This window comes from Somniosus microcephalus, chromosome 2, assembly GCF_052327205.1.
Source record: "Somniosus microcephalus isolate GS21.2 chromosome 2, FLI_Smic_1.0, whole genome shotgun sequence".
NCBI classification, from domain to species: Eukaryota; Metazoa; Chordata; class Chondrichthyes; order Squaliformes; family Somniosidae; genus Somniosus; species Somniosus microcephalus.
The window spans coordinates 178,745,347-178,762,309 of record NC_140988.1 but is presented as its reverse complement, the minus strand read 5'-3'; the positions used below and the strand labels follow the sequence as shown (position 1 = coordinate 178,762,309).

Below are 16,963 nucleotides of genomic sequence, written 5' to 3'. Positions count from 1 at the left end.
GGTTCAAAGGAGTGTGGGATAGCGATGGGTAGCATTGAAACTGGGCGACTTTCTGTAAGTGTTCCAGGTACTGTACTGAAAAGAAAGCAATGGAGAGTTGTGTATTGTATGTGATGCACAGGGAGCCCCTGTTTGTAATAATCATTGCATTGTCTGGTTACCGTCCCTAACTGTGGCTTTGTTCTGAAGTTTAAAGCAGTTTCTCTCTGTTATACTTCTGTATTTTCAGCTCGACTTTCAGATTCAATTTCAAATATTACGATCAGTAATTTTTTAGTGTCATGAAGACTACATGCGATGACATTATGCTTGAATTTTGTAGGTCGAGTGGTTTGGAAAAGGTGGTTTTTAGCGCTGTTACTTTATTGGTAGGCAATCCTAAATTGAAATACCACGATCTGCTCATATGAGCAACTTGGACAAATTAAACAGAGCATGAATTTAAACTTTATATATGGCTCCCAAAGCTCTATACTACCCACCTGTGCGGCTCACAAAAGAGATCTGGCCTGAACTGCAGTGTTTTCTAAGTCTCCGACACAATCTAAACTGCAGTGTCACACAATACAGCACAATCTCTCCGACATGTTCCAGTCTATTTTAACCATCCAAATTTAGCTGGAGCCTATTCACTGGGATGCTCCAGGGAAGTAAAATTATCCCATTTACTAAACTCTCCATTGAGCAAAACTTGTCAGTACTGATTAAAATAGGAGGGAGAGATCAATTAGACACCTGAAAAAGGGCCCCTTATAAAGTGTCCCCATTAACCACAGCTGTCTGTTTAATAGAAGCTAATCATAACTATGCTAAGTAACCTTTCAAAAAAATACTGGCAAATCAATAAAAATAATCTTGTCTTTTAACAGAAAGTATCCTAAAATGGTTGGAGTGGCTTCGAAGATTAGATCTGTGATATTACCATTAGTTTGCAAAGAAGGATGTCGCTTCCCTAAGGTCAGGCAGCAAGCTGTCACTTCAGAGACGATGGGCCATTACACACAAAAAAGACGTTGGCCCTTGTTTTTTGATAAACAAACAGTAGTTTGCAGATTTTGTCAGCTATGTGTTAGGAATACGGCCACAGATTACAGGCAATGACTAATGAACAAAAATAAATACTAAAGGCAGCACTAGTTCTCCAGGGTTTACAGTTTGCTTTTTGTGTGTGTGTCGATTACATTAACTTTCACAGAACATCAAAGTGGCTGTTTGCAGTCCCTGTGAGACTCTGCTGAAGGAAATGTCGGCATGCAAACCACATCCGCCTCAGTCTTGCCTCATTAATGCAATTTCATAATGTCTACAAAAATAATTTTCAATTGCTTGCACTAAAGCACTAACATAATTTAAAAATGTGGTAACTAAACATTTTGTGCTTTTTAATATCAAAACCATATGTAATTTGAATCGATGTATTTTTGGCCTATTGAGCAACTTGCAGCATTTAAACCCCAGTAGGAATTGAACCAGGGCTCTCAGTGGCCTACAGTAGGTCTGCATTCTCAGTGAGGAAAGCGTTGCAACCCATCGGCTGAATGGTGCTGGTCAGGCAGAAAAGGGTTCAAAGCAGTGTGGGATAGCGATGGGTAGCGTTGAAACTGGGCGACTTTCTGGAAATATTTCATGTACTGTACTGAAAAGTAAGCAATGCAGCATTATGTATTGGACGTGATACACAGGGAGCCCCTATTTGTCATAATCATTGCTTTGTGATGAAGAGTCATCAACCTGAAACGTTAACTTTGTTTCTTTCTCCACAGATGCTGCCTGACCTTCTGAGTATTTCCAGCATTTTTTGTTTTTATTTATAATCAGTGTTTACAGTCCCGAATCACTTTTGGTTCTTGCATGCTCAACTTCATTTACAGTGGTGGGGTAGAAGGAGGGTGTGGGAGATGGTGATGGGACAGCTAGCCACCTTCCCTGTAGGGGGGGTAGAATTGGAGACAGCGCTGGTAGAGGTAGCGAGGTGGTGCTAGATCTCCCTGCCTGAATTACCACCATCATGCCATGTGATTTCGGCTGGAATGGTGGGAGAATATCCAGCTCAGTGAATTTATCTAATTCCAAGGCTCTACAAACTCATCTATTTTAGCATTCCAATGCAGAATTGCCAAGCCACCAAACAAACCAGACGAATTTGTTTCTGAGTAGCGGCAGGGATACCCACAAAGGAGGCTAACTCGACTTCCTTTGAAAAGGTGGATGCGTCACAACAGGTTGCATCACTTCCCCCAACACAAAGGCAAAGGGAACCTCATTCAAGATACACCAAACTGACAGCAATTTTGTAGGCCACATTACTCCGTCTATTTAAAGTCATATGGAAAGCTGTAATACTGAACTTTTCTCTATTTGGCACAGGACAAAAAATCCTGCGCCTGTCACAGTTCTGTGAAAACAAAGAAATCCGGGAAAGGAGTTACCACATGAAGATAGCAGGCTGCTTCAGCAGCAGCAGCACTGACAAGGAGGCTGCAGTGTCAGATACTTGCTCACTGCACAGAGACATGAGCTCATCAGGATCCCATTTCTGCTGTAAGGTACATTAGGCTGCATTATAAAATCAGTGCAAGCAAGGAAGTGTATCGTCTTACCACTGCGAGGACTTGAAATAATCCTCTGTAAACATCTGCAATAAGGAATTTCCCAGCACATTGTGGACAAAATCCCAGTGGTTTTCCTGGCTCCATCACTTGGAGTTTAGACAAGCCCTTAAATGATTACCTAAGGTTGTTTTTTTTTTAAACTGGTTTTAGCAGTATTTACAAGTTAAACAGGTTTTAATCAACAAGCTGTTTATTTTACTGTGGCATATTTATATGCTCATGTGTACATGAGACCTTCTTCTGAGGAACCTGCCACAGGCACAGACACTTTTATAATTGAGCTCTCTGCTCAAAGACGTTACCTGTGTATAAATGAATGGGCAATGCAATTATTAACATTGTTCAATAAATTAAAGAAAACACTTTGGGGGAAAAATTCAGTATCGCCCCGTTTGGGGTGCCATTATCGGCCGTGCGCAAAGTTTAGCGCCTGGCGCTAATTATCACCTCCGACGGCAAACTTGGCTTTTATTGCCCCTGGAGGTGATTGGAGCGCTAAATCAGACGCATCACACCTGTCTTAAGGTGCAAAGGCCGAGCAGCGAGGCGCTACCTCAGAGCGCTGGCGAAGCAAGGAAGGGCAAATCAAAATGAACCTGCAAAGTGCTGCTCAGTACCCAAAACCCCTTCACACAGCGTTGAATCTCTCCAGAAGTCTCTCCCTCTCTCTCAGAATGCGTGGTGCAAAAATGTCACCAACAAAAAAAGGCAGGAAGCGGTCGCCTTTAAATAGTGCTCCCCTAGTCCCTTTCTGACTGCAAAACGCTCCCCTCAACCTGTCGTTGCTAGCGGTAGGTGGTAAGGCAGGGGGTGCCACACAATATCTGGTCTGGGGCACTACCGGGGCGTTGCGCACTCGACTGACGTCACGATCTGCCGGCGCAGGAGATCGTGGCGGTAGTGTTTAGCGCTGCTGCAAAATGTCTAGTTAATTTTGCGAGCGGCGCAAATATCGCCGCGCCCGGGCGCTAGTTGCTTTGCGCCCCATTAGCGCCCTCTTAAGGCGCTAACGAGAGGTGCAAACAACTGAATTTTTCCCCCTTTAACTTTTTTTTTAACAAGATCAAAAAATGGCTTGAAAACATAAGTGTTGGGATTGAACATCCCGGCCTGCAGCCAAATACGCAAACACCAAGGATTGTGATTCATGTGGGCCTGCAACATGCTGTGAAATGCAGAGCCAGGATGTGGGATTGTGCCTGCAACGTGCCACGCAATAAGTTCTTGATCTCAGCTGTACTCACTCAGGGAGGTAGGCTGGTGGAGATCAGGCACTTTCCCATGGGAAGTGAAGGAAGAAAAAAGTGGAGGGAAAGTTGAACTGATCACTTTTCTGAAGGTGCTATTAACCAGTTCAAAGTACACGGGCAATGGACAATGAAAGACTGGGGGGAACAGAACCAAGGCACACTGCACAAGTGCAGTCATAGCAGTCACTGCTCATTTTTGTTTGGACAATTTGCCTTCACATGGTACAGCTCTGTCCATTTATTTTCTGGTCCTGTTTTATCGATTTCTCTCTGTCTTTTGTGCTCAACCTGTCTCTTTTGTTCTGCCTCCATCTCTGTCCCTATCCATTTTACATCCTTCTAGATCCCCTCAATGCATGAAGTTTTCCTTTCTTTGTCTCCTTCCCTCCATACAACAACTTTTGCCAAGAGGCAATGGGACAGACCTCTTCTAGTGCAGCTGACGTAAGGGAAGGAATGACTCCCTCAATGTTAAAATGTGAGATACCATGCTCCCGCCCCAGTCTGAGATGATTGTCTTTCCCTTGCTCAGGAACTTGGTGGCTAGCAGTCCATTTGGCCACATTAACATTCAAATCAGCAGATTCAAATTTCCTAAATGACACGTCGCATCACAGAAAATTGGAATCTGTTGATCCTAGTGGGCACAGTCTGCTTTGCCATTGTCAACATTAAGGGAGCAGCATCGGCAGAGGCCTGGGGAAAGGTTAATGGCCCATAATCACTTGGTAAGGGGAGGGGAGAAAGAAAGGGAAAGAGAGTGAAAAATTAAAATGACAGTACAAAAATAAAACCCATGCTAACGTGGGCTGCCACCAGTTTCCTTTCATGTTGTCATGTGTAAAATTCCCCCAAACCTCAGGCACCAGCTTCACTTAGGCAGCATGGCTACGATGCTGCTGAAGTTATTTCTGGAAGCTTCAAACCTCTGCAGGAAAATTCCTTTTGGTTTACCCAAATGTGCGATGAGCAATACTCCCCTCATGTCCCAGTGAAACATGAAAGTGTGCGGTGGAATTTGGGCCTGCCTGCTTTCACACACTTCCGTGAATCCAGACTTCCACTCTGCCTTTGATTTTTGAAGGCCTATATTTGTGCTGAACTTTGTGTCAAATAAGTTTAGGTCGGGCTAAATGGAGAACAAAAAAAATGGTATTTAAAATTAAAGTACCCATTTTAGTGTAATTGCTTGTTGAACTCATATGTAATTTAGTGTCTGGTTTTTATATGTAATTAGCACAAATTTTAAGTTACAACGGCAAGGTAATTTAGAAACGCACAACTGGCAAACTTTTTTTAAAGTTTAGCATGTAATGAGGAGACTGAGTTACACTCAAAACAAACAATCTTAGGCAATCCTGAAAATTTCCAAGAAACTTACAGGGAATTAAGTGACCTCAGTCCCTGGAAAGCATCTGGTGCGATTTCAGAGATGTGGTTGTTGCTCAGGTCTCTGAAAAGAAAAACAGTACCTTAAAAGGTTAATCAAATATCGAAACAAAGGTGCTGCAGGCCTATCGGTCACATCAGTGACTGTTCGTTTCTTCAAATGCTCACAACTGGCTCACAAGTATTCAACAGGGTTTTTCACTTTGGCACTACCTATGCCTTACATCTGTTTCTCATATTTGAGTGTTTTCTCCCTTGAATGCTATATGTTTCAGGCAATCTACCTCGACGTTAAAACCTGCGCAGGTGACTAAGAATCCTGGTCAGTGCATTACATTATTAATAGCTTCCAATATGAGGAGCTATTTGCTTGAAGTAAACTTTTAGTTGCTCCTTCTGTATGTTGGGAATAATGACTATGTAGGCAGCATATTTGGAGTGATTTTTCTCATCTTTGCTCTTCTGACGAGTGCCTTGCGTGTCAAGACTGCAAATCAAAAATTCTGGAGTTTATTGTACATAAATTTTCCACCATTATTTTAAATGATCAGAAAATCATATGTAATGTGCACTGGAGTTTCTAATAGCGACTCTCAGCAGGTGAAGCACGTAAAGTATAAATGACCCCTACTGTCTGAACTACAAAATCCTGTATTTATAAATAAGGACAGATTGTTCCATTTTGTGAGGCTGTGGTTCTATTCTGAGCGCAGTGATACCTCAAGGGCAGGCGTACTATTAGGCAATCTTATCCTCATTTTGAAAGCCTCTTTTTTTCGGTTATTGCTTATTTGTGACTGGTACTGTGCTCTGCTGAGGTCTGCAAAGCATTTGGAGTAAGCCTCAATTCCGCTAATAAAATACTGTCACCATTTCCTTTGGAAACCTTGTGGAACTTGCCTCTTACGATAGGGATTCCATATATCAAAATCAGTGAAAAATAAAACGTTTATTAAAAAGCAGAGCTAATAATGTTCCCTTTCAAAAAATATTGTTTTCATGGCAGTTTGCAGGACTGAATATAGGATATCTCTGAATAAAAACTAATTCAGCTAAAAATAAATCCTTAGGCGTATTAACGACAATAATTGTCTCTCTACAATCACTTTAATGAAAGCAATCCCTTATTGGATACTCCATTTATGTGAGCTATATAATTTGGTTAATAGCAACATGATGTTTTGTCTTAAGGGGGTAGATCTTGACTTTTTGCGATAGTGTTCAGGTTTGGGCAGGAACCTGACTTGAATCAGTGACTTCGATAGAATAAAAAATCAGGAGATGTATAAAATGGGCTGCCAACTCATTATCACCTGTTTTACACTATCGCACAAAGTCAAGATTACCCCAAGAAGTATATGGGAAAAGGTAACTGCACTCCATGATGTTTATGTTGAGCTATATAGACCAATTAGGTCCAGATTCTGAGTTAGTAGATCTCAGTTGGGGCACAGTAGGTGTGTTACAAAAGGATTCAGTGTCACTGGGCTAGGGAAGGGGTGTTTTCTTGCTCCTGATCTGTGACCCCTGCTGGTATATGTCTGTGATACTGGGTGAGCACAGAATCTGGGTTGGTGTAGACACACCCTGATCCCGATATTAATGGGGAGGACTGTGGGGACCGGGGTGGGGCAGCGGGAAGGTCAGAGTGGCCGGGAATCCCAGAAATGCAGGGGGGGACATTGTGGATGTAAGGTCGGGGGGAAATCGTGGATGGAAGGTCGGGAGGAGTTCGTGGATGGAAGGTCGGGAGATCGTGGATGGAAGGTCGGGAGATCGTGGATGGAAGGTCGGGAGATCGTGGATGGAAGGTCGGGAGATCGTGGATGGAAGGTCGGAAGATCGTGGATGGAAGGTCGGGAGATCGTGGATAGAAGGTCGGGAGATCGTGGATGGAAGGTCGGGAGATCGTGGATGGAAGGTCGGGAGATCGTGGATGGAAGGTCGGGAGATCGTGGATAGAAGGTCGGGAGATCGTGGATGGAAGCTCGGGAGATCGTGGGTGGAAGGTCGGGAGGAGATTGTGGATGGAAGGTCAGGAGATCGTGGATGGAAGGTCGGGAGATCGTGGATAGAAGGTCGGGAGAAGATTGTGGATGGAAGGTCGGGGGAGATCGTGGATGGAAGGTCGGGAGGAGATTGTGGATGGAAGGTCGGGAGGAGATTGTGGATGGAAGGTCGGGGGAGATCGTGGATGGAAGGTCGGGAGATCGTGGATGGAAGGTCGGGAGATCATGGATGGAAGGTCGGGAGATTGTGGATGGAAGGTCGGGGGAGATCGTGGATGGAAGGTCGGGAGATCATGGATGGAAGGTCGGGAGATTGTGGATGGAAGGTCGGGAGGAGATCGTGGATGGAAGGTTGGGAGGAGATTGTGGATGGAAGGTCGGGAGATCGTGGATGGAAGGTCGGGAGATCATGGATGGAAGGTCGGGAGGAGATTGTGGATGGAAGGTCGGGGGAGATCGTGGATGGAAGGTCGGGGGAGATCGTGGATGGAAGGTCGGGAGATCATGGATGGAAGGTCGGGAGATCATGGATGGAAGGTCGGGAGATCGTGGATGGAAGGTCGGGAGGAGATTGTGGATGGAAGGTCGGTAGGAGATTGTGGATGGAAGGCCGGGAGATTGTGGTTGGAAGGTCGGGAGGAGATCGTGGATGGAAGGTCGGGAGATTGTGGATGGAAGGTCGGGAGATTGTGGATGGAAGGTCGGGAGATTGTGGATGGAAGGTCGGGAGATTGTGGATGGAAGGTCGGGAGATTGTGGATGGAAGGTCAGGAGGAGATCGTGGATAGAAGGTCGGGAGATTGTGGATGGAAGGTCGGGAGATCGTGGATGGAAGGTCGGGAGGAGATCGTGGATGGAAGGTCGGGAGATTGTGGATGGAAGGTCGGGAGATTGTGGATGGAAGTTCGGGGGCAGATCGTGGATGGAAGGTCGGGAGGAGATTGTGGTTGGAAGGTCGGGGGGAGATCGTGGATGGAAGGTCGGGAGGAGATTGTGGTTGGAAGGTCGGGGGGAGATCGTGGATGGAAGGTCGGGAGGAGATTGTGGTTGGAAGGTCGGGGGGAGATCGTGGATGGAAGGTCGGGAGGAGATTGTGGTTGGAAGGTCGGGGGGAGATCGTGGATGGAAGGTCGGGAGATTGTGGATGGAAGGTCAGGAGGAGATTGTGGATGGAAGGTCGGGGCAGATCGTGGATGGAAGATCGGGAGATTGTGGATGGAAGGTCGGGAGATCGTGGATGATATGTCGGGGGAAGATCAGATTGCGGGGCGCGGAGGTCTTCCACGGGAAGGGAAGCAGGTTTGCTTGAGCAAACAGGGGGAAGCACGCCTGCTCATACTGGCCTACAAGCAGTGCTGGAAAGGCACTTACCTGCTGGATTCGGCCGTTCACGCCACCCTTCAGCTACCATGTTTTCCGAGCCCTGGGAAACCCGGCCCACAGCAGTTAAATGTAAAAGTCTGGTAAAATTTGATGCATGAGCCTCGTTATCATATTTAAATGACTGACCCGCCTTGTAGTGTCCGTGTGTAGATAAAGACACTGAAGACAGGAGTTGGTTCATAGGTATTTACTAAGCAAGTCTGGGGGGGGTTTCTAAAGGATATACACAATACACAGGCTTATATAGCCCAAGTGGCAATTGCCGGCATTACGCACACCTGGGGCTCTTAAAGGCACATACACCATAATTGCTCTTAAAGGCACATACACCACAATTCCTCCCCTTCTAGCTAACTAGTACATTATATTTTAAGTAATTATTAATTACATGTTATACGCAAAATAATATACATTGCTGTATTAATTAATTATAAGTTAGTCTCTCAGGAGGCTTCCTGACTCGGTCCGGATAACGCCTCGGGGGTGTAGTAGTTTCTGGTGGTGTAGTAGGTTCTTCTGGCAAGGCTGATTCGGCTTGAAGGCCAGTGTCGGGTTCTTCGGGCTCCAGTATCACCGGATCGGAGGTAGATATGGGTATCTCTACTTCATCGTTAGATGTATAGAGCGGTGGTGTAGGTTGTCCCTTTTCGGATGACTTGATGATTTGGTCAGCATGGCGCCTTATTATGCTGTCTCCGATGTCCACGGTATACATCAGTGGTCCTAATCGTGTGCAGATAGTTCCAGGCTGCCATTTCTCGGTATGGTAGTCCCGGGCCAAAACCGGTTGGCCTATCTGGAAGGCCCTAGTTGGCCTTTCATTCATGCCCTGAAACTGCCGGTTCTCCACGTCCCTTCGGATGTTCGGCTTGACCAAATCCAGCCGGCATCTTAGGTTTCTATTGTAGAACATCATGGCGGGAGTTTGGTTAGTAACCATATGCGTTGCATTCCTATATGCAAATAAGAAGTTATCCACCTTGTGCTGAAGTTTTATGTCTTCATTACCCATGGCCTTGATGGCCTTCTTGAAGGTCTGGACAAACCTTTCAGCCAATCCATTGGTGGCGGGATGGTATGGGGCGGACGTGTAGTGCTTTACCCCATTGTTCTTTAAGAACTTTCTGAATTCTTCGGACACAAATTGTGGTCCATTATCAGAACATATCTGCTCCGGCAGCCCATTCCTGGCAAATATGGTCCTTAATACTGTGATGGTTTTTTCCGTGGTGGTGGAGGACATCTTTATCACCTCCGGTCACTTGGAGTGTGCATCAACTGTGATTAAGAACATTGAGTCCATAAATGGACCAGCAAAGTCGATGTGCACCCTTTGCCAGGGAGATGAGGGCCACTCCCATGGATGTAGAGGGGCCTGTGGCGGAGCATTTTGGACCTTCTGGCATCCTAGGCAGCTCTTGGTCATGTCTTCGATGTCTCCATCGATACCTGGCCACCATACAAACGCCCTAGCTAGGTTCTTCATTTTCACTCCACCCAGATGCCCCTCGTGAAGCTCCTTTAGCACTTTATCCTGGAGTTTGGGTGGAATCACCACTCTGGATCCACACATCAAGGTTCCTCGGCACACTGACAGCTGTTCTCTTCTTTGCGAGAATGCTGGCAACAGTGGTTCGCCATGTGCTGGCCATCCCTTCACTGTTAAATCATAGACCCGTGAGAGAGTAGGGTCATTTCTTGTCTCCCTTTCAATGGCAAAATTTGTCACCGGTAGACATTCCACTATGGTAGAGTGGAATATCTCTACTGGGTCTACTGTAGGTGCCTCTTCTATCGTTGGCAACGGTAGGCGTGATAAACCATCAGCATTCCCATGCTGTTTTGACCCTTTGTATTCAATGTTGTATTGGTGTGCCCCTAGAAAAAGGGACCACCTCTGTAGTCTTTGTGCCGTCATAATGGGGACACCTTTTATAGGGTTGAATATGGAGATGAGGGGTTGATGGTCAGTCAGCAAGGTAAATTTTTGTCCGTGTAGGTAATGGTTGAATTTCTTCACTCCCCATACCAGGCTGAGTGCTTCCCTGTCTATCTGGGCATAGTTACGCTCAGCTGAGTTCAATGAGCGTGACACAAAAGCTATCGGCCGTTCCGAGCCATCAGGGAATCTATGGGACAATACCGCTCCTATGCCGTAAGGGGATGCATCGCACGCCAGTCTGATTGGTAGTGATGGGTTGTAATGAGCCAAAATTTTCTCGGATGTGATTAAGTCTTTACATTTATGGAAGGCATGTTTACAGTCTTCGTTCCATTTCCAAATCACTCCTGTCTGTAGAAGATCATTAAGAGGGTGTAGAATAGTTGATAAGTTCGGTAAAAATTTATGATAGTAATTTATTAATCCCAGGAATGACCTTAATTGTGAAACATTTTCAGGTGCTGGGGCTTTTATAACTGCTTCAATTTTTTCAGGTGACTTATGCAACCCTTCCTTATTAATTATGTGGCCACAATATGATATCTGATTTTGGAAAAATTCGCACTTGGGGCGATTTGCTCGTAGGCCCCGTTCTTTCAGCCTAGTGAGCACCTGCTCCAAATTGGCAAGGTGCTCGTTGTCGTTTTCTCCTGTTATAAGGATGTCGTCTAGGTAGCATTGAGTCCCCGGAATCCCTTGCAGGACTTGCTCCATAGCTCTTTGCCAGATAGCTGGAGCTGATGCTATTCCAAAAACCAGTCGATTGTACTGGTACAGGCCTTTGTGTGTGTTTATTGTGAGATACTTTTTAGAGGTCTCCTCAACCTCCATCTGTAGATATGCCTGTGCCAAGTCAATTTTTGTGAAACGTTTCCCTCCGGATAGTGAGGCGAAAATATCTTCTATCCTCGGAAGAGGATACTGTACCGTGTGAAGGACCGGGTTTACAGTCACCTTAAAGTCCCCGCAGATGCAAATTTTTTTCTGTTCTTCAGAGTTATTTTTCAATGTTTTTTTCATGACTGGAACGATGGGTGTTGCCCATTCGCTCCAATCTATTTTGGATAATACGCCTGCCTTTTCCAAATTCTTCAGCTCTGCCTCGACTGCCGGACGTATTGCGTATGGCACCGGTCTTGCCTTAAAAAATTTTGGAATTGCTGTATCTTCCACTTTTATTGAGGCGGTGATGCCTTTCAAGGTTCCTAGTTTCTCTTGAAACACTTCTTTGGCGTTGGCCAAGATGTCTTTTAATCGTTCAGGTATGATGTCATCATTGTTTTTTTCCTTACTGGTCACCGTCAGTGCCTGAATGGAGTGCCAGTCTAAACGTATCTTCCTTATCCATTCACGTCCCAACAACGGTGGACCACCATCTTGTAGAATGTATAAATACAACTTTTGTATTTCTTTGCCGTTGTATACCACAGGCACCCTTATTTTTCCTTTGGGGTAGACTTTCTGCCCCGTATATGTTTTAAGATAATGGATGTGTCTTTTAGAGGTATATGCGAAAATAGCCTCTCGTAATCTCGTCGATTTATTACGGTTAGAGCTGATCCTGTATCTAGCTCCATTTTAACTGGGGACCCTGCTATTGTGAGGGTAACCCAAATGGTTTGGTAATCCTCTTTGGCAAGTACATTATGTAATTTGAGACAGCTTAGTCTCTTGTTTTCGGAGTCGCTATCGTTATTCTGGTCTTCGGAGCTATTGTCCGTCATCATTTGTACCTTCCTGTACTTTTCTTTATTGATTTTTTGTTTTCTGTCAGTGGATTTATTTTGTCCAGATTGGCATACCCGTGCAATGTGTCCAATCTTACCACATTGCCTGCATGCTTTGCCCTTGAACCAGCAGTCCCTCTGGTTATGGGTGGATCTGCCGCAGCGATAACATCTTCCGAACTCCTGTGTCATTTTATGGGTGCCGAAGTCCTGTGTCTCTTGTTGTATCTCTGCAGCTCCTTTTGCTGCTGCTTCGTATGATACAGCCATACTGAAAGCTTTGTCCAATGTTAAATCTTTTTCAGAAAGCAGTCTTTTTTGTGTTCCTTCACTTAAGAGACCGCAAACAAATTTGTCTCGAAGATAATCCGATAGTCCTGCTCCGAATTGGCAGTACTTTGATAGCTTTCTTAATTCGGTTAGGTAATCAGCGTTACTTTCATTCTTGTGTTGATTTCTCTTGAAGAACTTGAATCGTTCCGCTATCAGCAGCGGTGTTGGGTTTAAATGCTCCTGCAGGGTATCAACAATTTCTTTAAAAGTCTTGTCCTTTGGTTTGGCTGGAGTGATTACATTTCGTAACAGCCCGTATGTCTTCGCGCCCATTAAGTTCAGAAGTACTGAAGCTTTTTTTTCATCTGTTATTCCATTTGCAGTGCAATAAACCTCTACTCTTTCCACGTATGTGGTCCAATCTTCTATTTCGCCATCAAAAGCCTCAATATTACCAAATTTAGGCATTTCAGAGAAGATATGGCGCTTCCCGCGCTTTTTTTTTTCCTCTCTGTAGCAACGATATGGCGCTTCCCGCGCTTTCCCGCCGCTGCTACCGATAACAACGCTGTTTAATGTGGTTTCCGTTTATTCACTGTTGGAGACTCATTCCCGACGGAGGTCTAAACGCTGACCTGCTTGCCGCGCCGGCCGTCTCTCGAGTGCACCCTCCCAATCCGTTATTGCTTGCCTCCGATTTCGCTGCCTGTCTCCGCTGTAGAGCCCGCCGCTGGAGCCCCAGCCTGACGCCCAGGAAGGATTAGCGCAGTACCTGTCACCAGCTTGGCCAGCTGGTGAAACCACAGTTTCTCTTACTTCCTTGAGTCTTCTGGACGCTGGAGGAATCGATGTCCTTGAGGTGCTGCCGAATTGCAGGTAAGTCCGTTTCCACTTCGTCGCCACTGTAGTGTCCGTGTGTAGATAAAGACACTGAAGACAGGAGTTGGTTCATAGGTATTTACTAAGCAAGTCTGGGGGGGGTTTCTAAAGGATATACACAATACACAGGCTTATATCGCCCAAGTGGCAATTACCGGCATTACGCACACCTGGGGCTCTTAAAGGCACATACACCATAATTGCTCTTAAAGGCACATACACCACACGCCTCTAGCGAGCAAGTTAGTTGCCCCTCCCCCTCCTCCCCAGCCTGCCTCCAATTAAAATGGGAAGTTGGAGGCGAGTTTAGGTCTGGTTTCCAGTTTTTGAAATTTTAACCCTCCACCCTGCCCATCCTGGGGGGTTAAAATTCCCCCCACTGTTTAGGCTCATGCGAAGAATAGTCACTGGAGTGAGTGACCACAGGGCTGCTGGCATCTATGGAACCGTACCAGAGCATGAGTTAGCACCGTCGGGAGAGGAGGGGATATACAAGATGGGAGGTCTCTGGGAAAATATTGAAGGATTTCAATTCCATCATTTATTTTCATGAAGGAAACACACAAAATACTTTTTAAATTGAAAAGCACATTCTCAGATTTGAGCTGTAATCAGATTGGACCAGTCAGCCATTGCCGTCTACAATTTGTTAAACACTCGGCTTTACTTATGGGACACACGCTGAATAATCTTCTAAAGATTTGGAACACTTACATTCTTCGCAACCTCTTGTAGGGTGAGAAGGCTCCAGGGGGGATGGATTTGATTGAGTTTTGCTCCAGACGTCTGTGGAGAAAACATAATTTGCTATTGAAAGTACATTCCTTCAGTAAAGCACACAGCAGTGGTGGTCCACACTCAGCCTCTTGTCAACATTCACATTTACTCAGGCCACATTACTTGTACTCCTGTTAACGTTACTGTGAATAGCCAAACACCAATGACCTTCCCTCTTTGTCCAGAAAAAATTCATCTGCTTGGGCTGCACACATTAAGTGCCATGTTGTATATGAAATATAATTTCCTTTCCTGTAAAAAATAAAACTCGACTAAAGTAGTGTAGTAGTACCAGTTGCTTCTTGCTTATTGAGCGAGAAGGCCATTTTTTGTTACAGCGACATAACTAAGTGATATATGTTGATGTGATTCACATTCCTGTGTTAAGTAATTGCGTACAAAGGAGAAACGTCTACTAAACACTTTCATGAAAATGCTGGCACTCCCAGTTGTACACTCTCAACAAAAACAAATGTATAAAAAAGATTGACAAATTAAATTTCCTTTGGAGTGTACAGCCTACTTGCTGTAGGTAAGGAAAACAATGGCCCGGAATTTGCTGCCCCACTGGCGGTGAACTGGCAGCATTCGCCGTCATTCTGCATTTGAAACTGACCGCAACTTCAGGATTGAGCGCATGCGCAGCCTAACGCAGAAATCCTGAGTTGCGGTCTGTCATTCACTGCTCCTCCACAGGCTGCACTGTGCCCCCCACTCCCCACTCTCCACCCCCACCCCCACAGAGCCGGCAATCAGTGAAATCGCTCAAATCATGGAATCTGACAGAAACTTCAGCTCTTCCGCAGTAATTACACTGTTAAATACCCAATTAAAAGTTAGACCCAAAGGGATTAGGTGTAACTGGGGTTTTAATAGCGTATTGACTGCTAAGCAAAGGTTATGGCCCTGAAAGACTAATATTAATTTTGTGCAGTCTCAAACTTAGCCATTTTAATGAAAATTTAATTTTTAAGAAACTTGTTCATCTTTATTTCAGGTTTGCCTTTTCCCCATGTGAGAGCCCCAATCTTTGTTTTGGTCTCTCTAACATTTTTAAAAAGTTAGAATTTTAGGAGCTTACCCACTTCTTGGTTCGCTGCCTGTGAGAATTCTGCATTTTGATTGGCTGCTTAGACAGCTTGCTGACATACTTCGCTGAGAATCCCCATTAACTTCCGTTGATTTGAATTACACATCGGAAAACCTGAACTTCCCGACACAGAGATGGCGAGATCTTTATGCGAAGCTTACTTCGAGGCCAGTGGCTAACGCCTTTGCTTCGCCTGCAAATTCTGGGCCGCTATTTCCTCATCAACCAAAAAAATACCTGCTTCACTGTCTCTGAACATATCTCCTACAAACTCTTTTCGAATCAGTGCAGGGGCCATATGCACCCCACCTCCTTGCAACAAGATAACCTCGGAATCACTGTAGTCTTGCGACACCCATTGGTAACTTAAAATTGGACTGTGTAGAAAAATGTTACATCCTTCCTACAGGGTGCACTACAATATGGCTTTTTAATTGTAGAATAGATCATGATTTATTAAATTATCTTTTAGAATGTGTTTGCAGCTTTAACTGTGTCTTAGTACAGTAATACAAATGTAAAGGCCAATGTTAGAAAGAAATAAGAGCAGGAGTAGGTCATACAGCCCCTTGAGCCTGCTCCGCCATTCAATAAGATCATGGCTGATCATTGACCTCAACTCCACTTTCCCACCCGATCCCCATATCCCTTGATTCCCCTAGAGTCCAAAAATGTTTGCTAGAAAGATTTGGCTTACAAGCAAACAACTTACTAAAACTTATGTCATGATGATAGTGTTGCTGCTGCAAGAGTTACCAGTTCAGCAATGTCAAAGTTGGCAGTGCACGTATTGTGCCCAAGATGATTTTTACATTAAACATCCTCCTGCACAGTCTCAAGAGTGGGATAACACAGAATTATGTTCTAATAAAGATTCCACTCAAGATTGTTAAATGCAGTAAAATGATGTTTCACATAAATGTGCTGTAGGCATGTTCTGTCTGCTGCCATTTTATTAGACTGACTTCACTGTGTTGTCAGTACTATAATGCTATAATACGGCAAATAGTTTCTAATTGTGCTTTTTTCTTTTTGATTACTGCATTTTGGTTCTTCAAATTCTCCTTCAGTAATCATAAGGTCAAATTGATTACATGAAGGGGGCGACATTAAAGCAACGGTTAAGCAACGTCTCGATTTCAAAATTCTCATCCTTGTTTTCGAATCATGGCCTCGCCCCTCCCTACCTCTGTAATCTCCTCCAGCCCCACAAACCCCGAGATATCTGCGCTCCTCTAATCCTGCCCTCTTGAGCATCCCTGATTATAATCGCTCAACCATCGGTGGCCGCGCCTTCTGGTGCCTCGGCCCTAAGCTCTGGAATTCCCTGCCTAAACCTGTCCGCCTCACTACCCCTCTTTGCCCCTTTAAGGCGCTCCTTAAAACCTACCTCTTTGGCCAAGCTTTTGGTCGTCTGCCCTAATTTCTCCTTATGTGGCTTCGTGTCAAATTTTTTGTCTGGTAATACTCCTGTGAAGGACCTTGGGATGTTTTACTATGTTAAAAGCACTATATAAATACAAGTTGTTGTTGTTGATGACTACATGAAGCTATCTGCAAATGGAACACTCCTGCTACAACTGTACAAGGTATTGGTGAGACCACACCTTGAGTACTGCGTACAGTTTTGGT

At 44.8% G+C, this 16,963-nt stretch overlaps 1 protein-coding gene across 10 annotated transcripts in view; it reads right to left on the bottom strand.

Moving 5' to 3' along the window:
* slit2 (slit homolog 2 (Drosophila)) overlaps window positions 1-16,963 on the bottom strand; it is a 605,319-nt gene that overhangs the window by 159,200 nt on the left and 429,156 nt on the right. For all 10 annotated transcript variants that reach the window (XM_085967585.1, XM_085967587.1, XM_085967589.1 and 7 more), the window contains exons 10-11: window positions 14,179-14,250; window positions 5,244-5,315 (exon numbers count right to left, since the gene is read on the bottom strand). In XM_085967585.1, the coding sequence (XP_085823711.1) occupies window positions 5,244-5,315; window positions 14,179-14,250 (144 nt within the window). The remainder of the gene's footprint in view (window positions 1-5,243; window positions 5,316-14,178; window positions 14,251-16,963) is intronic.